Source organism: Penicillium alfredii, assembly GCF_028826965.1.
Source record: "Penicillium alfredii strain IBT 34128 chromosome Unknown utg000011l_segment0_segment0, whole genome shotgun sequence".
Taxonomy (NCBI): domain Eukaryota; kingdom Fungi; phylum Ascomycota; class Eurotiomycetes; order Eurotiales; family Aspergillaceae; genus Penicillium; species Penicillium alfredii.
Window position 1 is genome coordinate 1970250 of NW_026622708.1, and position 13364 is coordinate 1983613.

Consider the following 13364-nt stretch of genomic DNA (forward strand, 5'->3'; position numbering starts at 1 on the left):
GAAGAAATGGCCCACAAAGGAAACAAATGGCAAGATTCCAGTCCCACCGTCCTGCAGAAGCGACTGAGGCCCCAGGCCAGCTAGAGCGAGCTCAATCCATCCGTGAAACCGGAAGTCTTGCATCCGAAACCCTATACTTTCGTGATGCCATATGGGCATATCTGGATCGAGGATGACGTCGACACGGTATCAATGCCAGAATACTTACTTTGACAAAGTCGAACATCCCAGCCCAGAGACTGAAATTCGGGCACTGGCGCCAACCACGCTGGTGCATGACGGTTCGTTGGTAGGCACAACCACCAACAAAATATGCGGCCACGGCGATCAAAATACTGCGGAAGAGACCGAGTCAGCTCAACTCGTTCCTTGTCTCCAGGACTCGGGAAGACGTTTCTCACATGACACCAAACACTCCACCAGGTCCCAACCCCTTCCCATGTGGATCGGATGCGAGTCCACCACAGGCAGCTGAGCTGCGCACCTCGAAGAAGTAGGTGCAAGAGTCCATAGTCCCGACGAAGGATGGGGTGGCTTGGTCCGGGATGGCGTCGCGGTCACAGAGGAATGTCATCAGAGTCGATTTAGTTCGGATCGACGAGTTTCCACTGCCTGCAGCGGACTCTTCGGAACAAGGGGAGCCATTCGTATAGTTGAGGACGAGCTTGCGACCTCGGAAGAAAGGATCCGAGGCTTGCTCGCTATTGACAACGTTGACAACGTCAGCACTTCCAGTCTCGCATATTCCGCATCCAGAAAGACACCATACCCTATTGAATAAGTCTTCCCATCCTTCTTGTAGTATGCGCTGACGTTCTTCCATCGCGCCGAGTCCACGCCCACCACGTCTTTCACATCCTCGATCACCGGGGCGCAGATGTTCATGGTGAAGTTGGCGCCATAGTCATGACCCTTGGAATGCCAGCTCTGCTCGCGTGCATCTGGCGATACCTTCTTGCCCTTCTTCAGTTCGGGTGGGGATAGGGAGATGGCACTGAGATCGAAGTACAAGCCGGAGGTCGGGGAGCGGGCGACACACGGTGAGTCCTCCTTCGGATCATCAGAGGGGCTGGCGTTGCATCCCAAGAGGAAGAAAAGGAGGGCGTAACGAGCGGAGCCCAGTTTCATGGCTGTAAATTTGGGGTCGGAAAGAGTGAAGATGAGGTCGAGTTCAGAGGACGTAATTGGGGAAAGACACGGGAGTTCTTCAGCTTACGTTGCACTCGGGCTGATTGGCATCCCGCGGACCCTGGGGTTCCGGCATCGTATGGCCAAGCTTCTCTATTTATTCTCTTTCCCTCCAGCTTGTCTTTTTTTCCTTCTTTTCTTTTCTTTAGGAATTGCTGCCTTCCTGCGTTGCATTCATTTTCAACATGCCTCCTAAAAAGGCCGCATCGTCCAAGATCCCCGTCCAACCCGTTCCTGAGAAACGCGGCTACGAGTTCGGTGGACCGTATGTTCAAGACCCTGCAGCGCAGCTCTCGCAAAACCCACTGACACCGGCCACAGCCTAGGAGCATTTGGAATTGTCTTTGGATTACCAGCCCTGATCTATACTTTCGCCTTCGTCTGCAACGATGTTTCGGGCTGTCCCGCACCGTCACTCCTCCACCCGTCCACATTGTCGCTGGATCAATTGAAGCGCGAGGTGGGCTGGCCCGAGGGAGGAGTCGCCGCGCTGTACGACACTCAAGTTACGCTGTGGACCCTGAGCTATTATGCCTTTAGTCTGTTCCTGCAGGTATTTTTGCCGGGGCAGGAAGCAGAGGGAGTCCCTCTGGCTTGTGGAGGAAGACTCAACTACAAGTTCAACGGTACGCAGACACTTCTCGAGCTCAGATCTCATATACCTTGGCGCTGAAATGCTTGGAGCTGCGCTGACTCTTGATTTTGTACAGCATTCCCCTCCGCTGTCATTATCCTGTCGGGTCTCGCCGGAGGCACGTATCTATATGGCGCCGATTTCGTGGTGTGGACTTTCCTGTGGGATAACTATGTGCAGGTTATCACGGCAAATCTGTTGATCTGCTCCTCGATTGCACTGTTTGTCTATCTCAAGAGTTTCTCGGTCCCGGAACCCGGAAAGCCCAACCCGCAGTTGCGCGAGCTTGCGCCCGGCGGCCACACGGGCAATGTCCTCTATGACTTCTTCATCGGTCGTGAACTCAACCCTCGGGTCCGCTTGCCCATCCCGTTTGTCAGCGAGGCTTCGCGCACGATTGACATCAAGGTGTTCATGGAGATGAGACCCGGCCTGCTCGGATGGACTATTCTGAACCTGTCCAATGTGGCCCATCAGCATCGGACCTACGGCTACGTCACTGACTCTATCATTCTGGTTACCCTTTTCCAGGGATTCTACATCCTGGATGCGCTGTACATGGAGCCAGCCATCATGACCACGATGGATGTGATCATGGACGGGTTCGGCTTCATGCTCTCCTTTGGCGATGTGGTCTGGGTGCCCCATCTGTATAACGTCCAGAGCCGCTATCTCTCTGTCTTCCCTCTGGAACTGGGCTGGACCGGCGTTGCGCTTGTTTTGGGCGTGACTGCGGTGGGCTACTCGGTTTTCCGTGGCGCCAACAACCAGAAGAATCGGTTCCGCACCGACCCCAGTGACCCGCGCGTGAAGCATATCAAATACATCGAAACTGCCAGTGGATCGAAGCTGATGATTTCGGGCTGGTGGGGTCTGGCGCGCCATATCAACTACCTGGGCGACTGGACCATGTCGTGGGCCTACTGTCTGCCGACCGGCATTGCTGGCTATGCCATTATTGAAAGCATCAACCCGGCCAGCGGTGCCCTCCAAAAGCAGGCTGTGCAAACGCCCGAGGTTCGGGGCTGGGGCATGATTCTCACGTACTTCTACATGCTCTACTTCGCCATCCTCTTGATCCATCGGGAAGGCCGCGACGAGGAAAAGTGCGAGAGAAAGTACGGTGCCGACTGGAAGCGTTATACCTCGATAGTACGCAGTCGGATCATCCCTGGCATTTACTAATATTGCCTGGATAGGTAATTCTTATGCTAGCGGTCTTGATATGCAAAGTCCTGTATTCTGCATGGACACCTCGCCGGTCCAAGGTTGCAACCAAAAGTGTGTTGTTATTCTGTTGTACAGTTTTACTGTTATCTTTAATTAGGGCATTTCTACGAGCCTTCAGTTCGCCTGCCATAGCGCAATAATATATAAACAATTTCCGACTTTTGGATGGCATCAACGCTTTCGTTTCTTGGGGTCAACTAAAACCTCTAATCCCCAGCCTTCGTCTCCAGAATTGGGTATCCATCCCTCGAGAACCTTTTTAGCGTCTTCAATCGCCTGCACGCGAACCCGGATAGGGTTAAATATGTCACTTGGCGTATTTTTGAATTCGCTGTAGGTGGCGGCTCGATGGATATGTTGGAGCATGCTGTTTTGTGACATGTCAGGCTCGACGCACTCTGCTGGATGGTCTTCGGCTCGGGCATCAACTTGAGCATCATCGGATGCCAGATATTGAACCATCTCTTGAACAAGAGCCCACAATTTCGCCCGGCACAAAGCCGAAGCTCCACGCGCCAGAGGCGAGGTTGCACGATTTCCTTGCTTTACCCCATTAATGATAGTCTCGTACAGCCCGGTCTTGGAACGGCGCAAAGCCGGCAAAGACTTGCTCCCTGGATCCGGGACTGTAGCAGAGGGATGAGAGAACGAGGGAGCTACCGTCCAGACCGCGCTAACATTACCCGGCTTACTTTTCTTCTGAGTGGGTGTGGTATCACCCTGCTGTTCCGAGGCTGATGATGCAGGGCACGTTGGGATAGGCTTCGGTTTCGCAAATCGCCAAAGTGCCTGGATCTCTTCGGCTGGCACAGACAGAACGCGGAACGGGTGGAATCGATATGCGGTTTTTTGTGCGTTTTCTTCAGGGCTCGTAGGCCACGACCGTCCGGTCAGAGCTTGCATCCGGCCCGTCTCCCCGAAACATCTCTCGCATGCGGCTCGACTGATCTCGGCTTCGGGCAGGATAAGCCCAGCGAGGTATGCATTGCCAGTGGGTGCGACGAAACGGCTGGTTTCGGCCGATAGTAAGGACGATACCTGGCGCAGGGCCAATTTGTCTGAACAGGACTTGCTCCGGGTGGATTCGGCGTCCATGCGCGCTGGTTTGCGCCGAACAACCCCGAGAAGAGAGAAGTGGGCTCGGCCGTCCAACAAGACTGGACTTTTTTCTTCTCCTTTTTCTAAGTCCGTTGAATTGGGGTCTGGTTGGCGTAACACCTCCCAAGGCGTTGCGTCTTCTTGCGCCGCCATGCACAGCTCCATGCTTGCGTCGCCGCAGGGGGCACATGTGCAGTACATGTATACTGTGACATCCGGCTGGAACTCAAAGGGTGGCCAGTCTATGGCTAGCGAGGATGATGCATGACTCGCTTTTTCGATATTCCTTCTTCGGATGAACGGTGACTCTGATATGTGGTTGAGTCCTGACCCGGTATTCAAATGAGGGCTCGTCATCTGCTGTCGTTCCTTAGACAAAAATCCGTAGCATTCTGTCAGGAGCCAGTAATTGAATGCGCGAATGGCCAGGATCTCTGCGTGGCAATCGTGGAGTACGAGGCCCCTACAGCGTGGGATGTGGGATGCTGGCAGACATTTTGCGCCGCTCCTGCACAAGGATTAGTACGATGTGCAAGAATTAACCATGACCATGAGCAGAGAGCCATGAACACCGAATATGAGAAGGTGTGCTAGGAAACTTACGTGACGGCAATGCAGGTCAGACTTTCCGAGGGCGTGTTCTCTCCTAAGGTGCAGAGGAAGAAACTTAGTTATTGGGATATACTTCTACTAAATCCCGTCGCCGCTACATACCTTTTACAATCACAATCCCGGTCATTGGGATCCATTCCCTCGATCCATCGGGAAAGATAGTTGGTTTGCTGCGCGTGGGCAGGGCATCGAAATGCGCATGAACGAGGGCAGCTATGCGGGACGGTAATGGAGGTATAGGCCCCAGCTCAGACATTTGCACCTGATATACTCAAGAAAACTCTCCTCTGGGAGATAGATGGATTATTTTCCGACAAGAAGATCGGCGTACCCAAACGTGCCATTGTATCTCACGTGATCCTGTTATCCGGACATCTTCTCCCTCGGTGATCTCTGTCCGTCTGCTACTTCAACATCTCACAATCCCTTCTACCCATTCACTCTCACCAAACCCACAATGGCCGACAAGCTCCGCACTCTCCAGAACCTCGAGGCTCTGCAGGCCCGTTACGTCGGTACCGGCCACGCCGACACCACGAAGTACGAGTGGACGTCCAACATCCTCCGCGACAGCTACGCCTCGTACGTCGGACACCCCCCGCTGCTAGGGTACATGGCGGTCGGTATGGGCGAGCCCAAGGAGAAGGTGCGGGCGATGATGCTGGAGAAGATGGTCCGAGGCGCTGGCAATCCCCCAGTGGTATGTGAATCGCATCTAGCTAGACTGTCCGTCGTAGGGCAAGAAAAAAAGAAGCTGGGAGCTAACTGTTTTTTGTTATGCGATATAGACACAAGAATAATTGGTCTTTGGAAAATGCGGTTACTCTTCTCTTTTCATTTTCTCGCTGCGACATTCGACGACCCTTTGTCCACGATTACTCCGAACGCTCGGTCCAGTACATTCGTCGCTCATGATCTCTTCATCGAAATTTAAAATGTCACTGATTCGAGTCCGAAAACCTTCACTGGAATATTCGACAGAGAAATATCTGCAGCTTTCGCAATTGCCCCGCCAAATACATTTTCGACGTATCCCGGCCTGGTATGCTGCAGCTGGATCGTGGAATCCTGTCGCCACAACTGGCCTTTTGACATGCTTCCCCGAGGTTCTTGTAACGGGAGCAACTTGTGTCGGGGTCATTCTCGGCATGCGCGAGCTGTTCGGCGGCGAGCCGCTGATCAGTGGAACAAGGAATGGTTCATCTACAAGCCGAAAACATGTGTTGTATAGCGTGGATTCATTCTACAACTGCTTCTACGTTCAGGGCATTTGCAAATAAGCAGCTGTCCTTGTATGTTAGCATCCGGCTCTTGCTGTAGAATGTACTGGACAGGTGTACAAGAATCCTCAATAATATTGAAATGATATCTACCTTGGAACATGCTCAAGTACTACAAGAAATATATATAAACCGAACAGCCCAGTTCCACCTTGACCAGCACCCCTCACTTCTGCTCCTGTTCCGCAGCGAGCTTGGTATTTTCCGCCTGCAGCGACGCAACCAGATCCACCCACTTCTGGCGCTCAGAGCGCAACCTGCTCACTTCTTTCTTCAGATCTCCGACTTCCTGGCGTAGATTCTCGACCTCGGATTTAGACCGGGTTTTCTCCGAGCGCTCCGCCTCTTTCCGCTGGCGCGCCTCAATCTTCGACGCGAGCTTGAGCTGGCTGGCCTCGATCTTGCTCAGCTGCTTCAGCTGCTTGGATTCTTCACCGAAGAGCTGCGACGCAGCCTTGTGCGTGCGCACCGGCGGCTCGGAGGTCGATGTCTGGGTTTGGGTCTTAGTGGAAGAAGACTGACCATCGCTGCTGGCGGCACCGCCGGCACGCTGGCTCTTCTGTGTGCCGGCGCTGGTGGGCGTCGATGACCGGGTCTCGGTGGCACGCTTGCGCACCGCGCCGGTGTCGCCATCTATATCAGCGAGGCCCTTGCTCGGCGCTGGTGAGGAGGAGCCTTGCTGCTGCATGGGGATCTGGAGCTTGTCTAGTTCGGCGCGGATCGTGTCTAGCTTGGACTCGACTTCGCGCTTGCGGAGCGCGAGCTTGGCGAGGTCCTTTTCGTGGTGTGAGAGCTTGCCCGTCTTCGTCATCTGGATTAACTCTGCCGGCGGGACGTTGTTGTGCGCGATTTCATCGATCGCTGGCGTGGGTACCTCGGAGCGCGCTGAAGATAGCGAGACGTGGTCCGGTTCGTGCGCTTTCAGTGAGTCGAGCCCCGTGGGCTTTGTGACTGATCCAGAGCTTTGGGATTTGGCATCGCTAGGAAGAATCTTCTGGTGGACGGTACTGCCGTCTAAAGTACGATCTGGCAGCTCGTTGTGGTGCGGGATATAGTCCAGGACTGCTTGCGGTGCATATCGCTCTAGACCGGTGTTGAGCAGGCCTGTGACGCTGGCAATAAGCCCGTGGTGGGCTTGTTGCTCGTCTAAGTCTGTTGAATCGGTCTCTGAATCTGACGTGTCCCCGTCGTCGGACTCTTGGTTGTAGGTGGATAGGGCGTCTGCCGATACCTTTGCAGATGCAGACCTTGAATGTATCGCTGGCCGCTGCGGTTTGTCGTCTTGAACAGCCCAGTTCACGAACTTGGCCGCGTCTAACCCCACGCTTCTGGGAGTGCCCTTGTCCACCATCCACCGCGGGATACTACCGCCGGGGTCGCTCCGGGTGACCATGATCCATTCAACTGGGTTCATTTCTTCGTCCTCGTCTTCCAGAGCACCGTTCTTCTCATCCAGCTCCTCGGGGCATTGGGTGTTTGCACCATCAGCACCATTGTACTTTTGCTTGTCCTTGCTCTTAGTCTTGGTTGACTCATCTCGACTCGATGAGCTGCTCTCGCTACCCTCTTTCCTTTTCTTGGGGATCTCTCGAATGAGCTCGACAGACTCATACTCGCCCCGCGTATACCCATCTTTGAGCGGGACATCCGGGTGCTCACACGGCCTGGAGACCATCATCCAGCTGCGACCAGGCTGCTTGGTCCCGCCAATCTGCAGCCCAACCTCAGACGTAATAATCAAAGCGACGAAATCGCGCGGCGCCGTCGGCTTGGGAAACTGCGCTGAGACGTGATAAACCGTGACATTGGCAAGCACAGAGCCATCCCCATTCTCATCATCCTTGACCTCAAACGTCTCAACCTTCTCCTCGGCCCCAATACCCCGAATACTCTTATCAGGGGTCAGGCCATCCGCAATCTTCTTCTGATTAACCTTTAGCGTCTCGTCATACTCGCTCGCCATTTTCTGCCGCCACCGCGCAAACGATAGCCCTTCGTGCACGCTCCGTCGCCCAAACCACTGGCCGCCGCCATCGTTCGCGGTCAGCTTGTACACATGCACTCCCAGAGGATTCTCCTTGGGCCCGCCCATCTTGATCGGTTTCCCCCATTGTTTTTGTAGAGCCGTAATCTCGGGGTCTGTCTCTGCGACGCGCGCCGACGAGGGAACCACCCGTGGACCCGAACCCGCTACTGCTTCAAACTCCCCGTCTGGGTAGGTGTCGTTCTTGTAAGCTGGAAGGTCTGGGAGTGATTCGGCGACAAGGCGGCTGTTCTTGAAGATGTCGCGCACGTATTCACGGAGCTCGTTGGATGACTGCGGGACTGCGTCCCAGGATGTCGGCTTGAGGCATTGGAGGGCGTCGTAGAGGGTGGCCATGGGAAAGGGATGGAGATAATAGACCAGGAGTCAAGGTATTCGGATTGGCGTTTCAATCAAGTGTCCTTTTTAGATATATTTCTGTGTTTTGCAATGGCTGTCAGTAAATGTAGTCAAGTCTGACGTAGCCACAGAGAAGCGGGGTGAGTGCCACCAGATCAGAACCGCAGAGCAGATTGGAGTTGACCAATCCATACCAAGCATTAATCAAATGCCCCCTGGAAGAGATTCCAAGAGTTTGGGTTAGGCAGATAACCATGAAACCCCAAAGAATTGAACTGGAGTCTGTCGTAGATGTCGCACGTTGATAGAGATCGGGGCTCTTCAGAGATGCAGAAATCGTGGCACAGCCAGAATGATATTCAAGAAGTCAAAGCAAAAATCAAGAAAATCCACACAATTGCAAATCTCGCTGAATATGCTCTATGCCAACGCCCTGCTTATCCATGGATGCCTGGATTATGACGCTGTTCCGATTCCGGGTGCCTTGGCGCCTGGGGTTGGTGACGTCATGCTAGAGCTGTGCCGTTGAACGTTGACCTGACATCTATATAAATGTTTAAAAATAGTAGTTGATAAAGTCCAAAAATATTGTTGACAGTGCGGGGGGATTTTAATATCTACAAGGCATTAAATGTTATGCGTATTTTAGTCTTATATGCAGGCAAAAGGTTGGAGTGTACGCGCATTTCACTGCTAAGCTCAAAACGATACATACACATAGAGTGGACTTGAGATGCTGACGGATCAACAACAAAAAAGAGAGCAGCCAGCGTGAGGGACCCAGTTCCTTGATTGCAGACACAGATTGCAATCAGAACAAAAGGAACCCATGAAAGAACAGAAAATCCAGCATCCTGTTCCCGGCGTCAGGGGGGAAACACAGAACAAACAAAAGAAAGACTCTCTCAGCCGGTGAAAGAGTCCCCTGACTAGGCCGAGTGTGCCCAGAAATTATTTCAAAACTTTCCAGCCTGGACACGCGATAGGGGATGAGCCTATCTTGTCGGCCATGGTGGTATCTGTGTTGGTTGCAAGTTGGGAGTGAGTTCAAAGGGACAAATGACTCTTGTTCTTTCCCACCCACTCGTCGCTTTGGGGCGGGATTATCCGAGTCCCTGTCCCTCCAGGTCACAGACCCTCAGGAGGGAGGAAAGGGGCATAGTTCGGTCCTTAGCTCCCCGTTGCGCCCGGTCGTCCGCCACAGGCGGACGTCGTCGGGTCTGACGAGAAAATGGGAGAGACACAAGAGTTTTTTCTCTCAGCGCTCATCTCGCTCGATTTGCAATCACTCACAGCAGCCATGCCCGACTTCAAAAAAAATGGCCCGGTCTTGCTAAGCATCCCAGATACTGGCAATAACCGGGCCGTCACGTAGACGAGTCCTCCAAATCCCCAGATTATGTGGGAAATCTGCCAGTCTGGTACCCAGTACCAGAAGGACTGTCCTCGATGGAGACGAGGAAGCAACACGACCAGAAGAACCGTCAACGCTGAACCCAGTCAGCTCTTGGAACCCTCGATGATGTTGTCCCATTCCGTCGAACCGCGACAGAAGAACTGAACGCATAATGATGGACATTCCACATCCAAATTCATATCCCATGCCGCGAGGCTAACCTAGTCTTCATGACATATATGCGGGAAAAAAAAGAAGAAAAGGAAACAAAGAGCCGACCCGCCGCTTCTTGATGCAAAAGGAAAAAAAAAGGTAAAGAAGAAAGAAGAAGCAAAGACATAACGCTGACGCTGGCTGAATCAAAACATTCAAAAGACAGAGTAAAAATGCACAACGCGGATGCCATCAAACGGATTATTCTGGATATCATGCAATGGCGAGGTGGAGTATCACGGATGCAACAGAGTCAATCGAAGGAAACGCCGTCAAGAATGCCAATTAGTCGGAATTTGGTGCTTGGATCGTCCATGGGAGAAAGAGGATTGTCGAGAGGAAGAGCCCCCGAGTCTTTCGCGTGCATCGGGTTGAGCAGACGATCTACGTCTGGGATCGAGCACTTTGCGAAGGGGATATAACAGTGCCGAAGCCTAGCAAGGGCCCAGAGGACAAAGAACGACGTCGACAAAGGATCACCGCGTCAAGTCTAGAGACGCGGACTCTAGATGGTCGTACCGTAGGGCAAGGCGAAATCACCCCAGCCGAAGCCGGTCATATTGGCAGCCGTGCTGCAAGGCTGAACGAGCATGCTGGGGAGCGGGACGGCGGCGAGGGCAGCCGAGGTAGCGGCCATGCTATCGTAGGACGGGAACGGCGCGGTCGTGAAGCGCTGGGTGTAGGACGGGGTCGGGGACGGAAGCTGGGTCTCACTGAAACCAAGGCTAGCCCACAGGTTCGCATTAGAATCACCGGAGGTTGCCGGGGGTGGGCTGGGCGGCAGTACTTTCCACGACTCGACGGGCGCAAACGGCATCGGGGCCTGCCACCAGGGGTCGGGCTCCGTCGAGCTGGGCAGCATCGGCACAGGCCGCATCACATCCACCACCGGTGGTGGAGGCGGCAATAGCCGGGCGAAGAGCCCCGAGATGGCGGCCTTGGCCTCGTCGCTGCGCCCGCAGAGTAGCTCCCCGGCCCCGTCCTCTTCCAGTCCCTCCAAGGCCTCGGCGTCGGCCCGGTACACGAACTTGTTGGCGGCCTGCACGAACTCCTCCTGCAGCTTCTTCAACTGCGCCTGTTTCCCGGACCAGTCCCACGTGTTAGCGGCGGCGTCGACCGAATATACGTCCTTGTGGAAGTCGACCAGGGCCTCGATGGTCTCCGGCGTCAACTTGAAGGCCACCTCGTTGCGCGAGACCATGTCGACGTGCACAACGTAGGCCTCGATGTGGATCATCTGGAAGTTGAAGAGGCCCTCGACGAGCGGGTTTTCATCCTTGCGCAGCTCGGCCTCGGGAGCCTTGGGGAACATCATCGAACAAAGGGTCCAGATGGCGTTGGTCGATGACAGCGTCTCGGTCAGGCACCGGGTGTGCTGGGTGACGTTGTTCAGAGGGCGCTTGACCCGGTTGACCCGTTTCAGGGTGGCCGTGAGCCACGGCGCGACCTTCCTGTTCAGCACCACATTCGGAGACGACCGCGGCGCAAAGGCGGCGGCCGATGAGGGAAGTAAGACTGTTGGCATTATGACTCTGTGCGAAAAGTGACACGTCCGGCGTTGGCAATAGAAAAGAATGTCGAAAATCGAATGTAAATCATAAAAGGCGACATTCGCCCACACAATCCCGAGGGTTTGGGGATGGGGTGGTTCCCCGTTCAAGATCTCGAGATCTCTTGATTTAGAGATATCGCATATACCCTGTTTAGCAGTGTGTGATATGTGTGGGGCCAGAAAAATAGCGATCGATTCTATTAGTGTGCGGGCGAATGCGCGAAAAGAAAACAAAAATAATTAGAATATAAAAACGAGAAAAGGGAAAAAGAAAAGAGAGGACGTTAGAGTCAAGGATACAAAGAAGAAGAGAAAAGGCGGCAGACCGCGAGAATAAAAACCAGGCAGAGGGGCGACGACTGCAAAGGGCAATGCAGTGCGGATCTATAGAATTGTGCATTAAGCCGTAGGGTTTGTATGATACCAGTAAGACTCGGACTCTCCGTGAGATCTCCAGTGGCGAGAATCCTCGAAACAACTCGGCCTTGGGTCCAACCGATGAGGCCAGATTGTTTCAACATTTCAACAGAAAAACTCTTCGTTTCTTTTTTTCTTTTTTCTTTATGCACGAGATTTTCCAGTCTCACCCGGCGTTGCACGTCCATTTGGCTGCATGATGCCCTAAACTGCAAAAGCTAAGCCCCCCTAAGGGATCTACATAAAACATGTAAAGAAAAAAAGAAAAAAAAAAAAATGTAAATCCTCCGACTTGGGCGTATGCAGAATTAAACTCGACAGATTCCACTACTCAGCTGGGCCTGGTCGAACAACGCAGAAACAACGCAGATGGCTGATATCCAGTTTGTCTAGTTGGGGCCCCAAGCCCTAAGTGATTCTCACACCCCCACGTTTTCTTTCAACTCTTCGCCTTTTCTTATGTGTGTTTCAGGGTATCAGGGCCAGAATCACACAGATCACACAGGAAAGAAGAAACTGAAACACTGGAGAAACAAATAGCGAAAAAAAGTCTCCCTTTTCTTTTTTATTTTTTAGGGAGTAGCTCATTTTCGGACCTGTCGAGTCCCGCTTAGAAAAAAAAAAAAAAAGAGGCGTACTGTAGACCTCAGCTGATGGAGGGTCGAGGAGACGTGGGGCACGACTGGTCTTGAGCCACTTCTGCGCTTGGATTCGCTGACAGCAACCGAGTCCGGCCGATGCGCTACCAGCCGAGATCCCTGCTACGATCTGCGATTGGGCTGAGCCTCGACGACCAGACTTTGGGAGGCGCCGTGGTCTATTACCGCCGTATAACACTATCAAACTCACCTTGCAACCGCCCAACCAGCAACCTGTTTACATCGTGCATACTGGAATGTATTGGTCCAGGCCCACATGCTTTCTTTTCCCATTTTGGTGACCTCATTCCACCGCGTCTCCAGGATCAACTGACCCGCCCCTGAAACGGCACTGAAGCCTGGCGGCATATACGTTCGGTCATGTGTTGATATAGCGGTTGGCGTCGGTCGAGTAGGCGCTTGTCGAAGCTGATGGGGGAACCTTGCGAATTTCAGTCGACGTCACTGGCAAGAAAATCACAATTGCTACCTTCATCATAATCCTGTGTAAATAATACTGAAAAATGTAAATATGTAAACAAATGACGTATGTAAATAAAAATCAAAATAGAACCGCCACACGCCCCGCCACGTCACTCGCCACGGTGTGGCAGTATCGGACATGAGCGGCTGACTAACACATCTACCGGCTCGGCGGTATTCGTCGAAGGATCTATATGTGCCGAGGCAGGATCGAGTATAGATCCTGCTTTGCTGGACATT

The 13364-nt window shown here is 53.3% G+C and overlaps 6 protein-coding genes across 6 annotated transcripts; 2 read left to right on the forward strand and 4 right to left on the reverse strand.

Annotated features, from left to right (window-relative positions):
- Nucleotides 1-80: 80 nt before the first annotated feature.
- On the reverse strand, nucleotides 81-1128 carry NUU61_009152 (uncharacterized protein; the record flags this gene model as incomplete). Its single annotated transcript, XM_056659677.1, has 4 exons — nucleotides 81-131; nucleotides 209-335; nucleotides 402-701; nucleotides 770-1128. 4 exons carry the CDS (start codon nucleotides 1126-1128, stop codon nucleotides 81-83), a joined length of 837 nt encoding a protein of 278 aa, XP_056507970.1.
- Nucleotides 1129-1373: 245 nt separating this feature from the next.
- erg24B (uncharacterized protein) lies at nucleotides 1374-3007 on the forward strand (the record flags this gene model as incomplete). The annotated part of the gene is made up of 3 exons (XM_056659678.1): nucleotides 1374-1453; nucleotides 1510-1814; nucleotides 1899-3007. 3 exons carry the CDS (start codon nucleotides 1374-1376, stop codon nucleotides 3005-3007), a joined length of 1494 nt encoding a protein of 497 aa, XP_056507971.1.
- A 216-nt stretch (nucleotides 3008-3223) lies between these two features.
- Nucleotides 3224-5018, reverse strand: NUU61_009154 (tRNA-specific adenosine deaminase; the record flags this gene model as incomplete). The annotated part of the gene is made up of 3 exons (XM_056659679.1): nucleotides 3224-4658; nucleotides 4754-4796; nucleotides 4865-5018. The coding sequence occupies 3 exons, from the start codon at nucleotides 5016-5018 to the stop codon at nucleotides 3224-3226; spliced, it is 1632 nt and encodes a 543-aa protein (XP_056507972.1).
- Nucleotides 5019-5219: 201 nt separating this feature from the next.
- On the forward strand, nucleotides 5220-5562 carry NUU61_009155 (splicing factor 3B subunit 5 family protein; the record flags this gene model as incomplete). Its single annotated transcript, XM_056659680.1, has 2 exons — nucleotides 5220-5462; nucleotides 5551-5562. The coding sequence occupies 2 exons, from the start codon at nucleotides 5220-5222 to the stop codon at nucleotides 5560-5562; spliced, it is 255 nt and encodes an 84-aa protein (XP_056507973.1).
- A 646-nt stretch (nucleotides 5563-6208) lies between these two features.
- NUU61_009156 (uncharacterized protein) lies at nucleotides 6209-8422 on the reverse strand (the record flags this gene model as incomplete). The annotated part of the gene is made up of 1 exon (XM_056659681.1): nucleotides 6209-8422. The coding sequence occupies one exon, from the start codon at nucleotides 8420-8422 to the stop codon at nucleotides 6209-6211; it is 2214 nt and encodes a 737-aa protein (XP_056507974.1).
- Nucleotides 8423-10539: 2117 nt separating this feature from the next.
- On the reverse strand, nucleotides 10540-11559 carry NUU61_009157 (uncharacterized protein; the record flags this gene model as incomplete). Its single annotated transcript, XM_056659682.1, has 1 exon — nucleotides 10540-11559. One exon carries the CDS (start codon nucleotides 11557-11559, stop codon nucleotides 10540-10542), a length of 1020 nt encoding a protein of 339 aa, XP_056507975.1.
- Between the last annotated feature and the right edge of the window lie 1805 nt (nucleotides 11560-13364).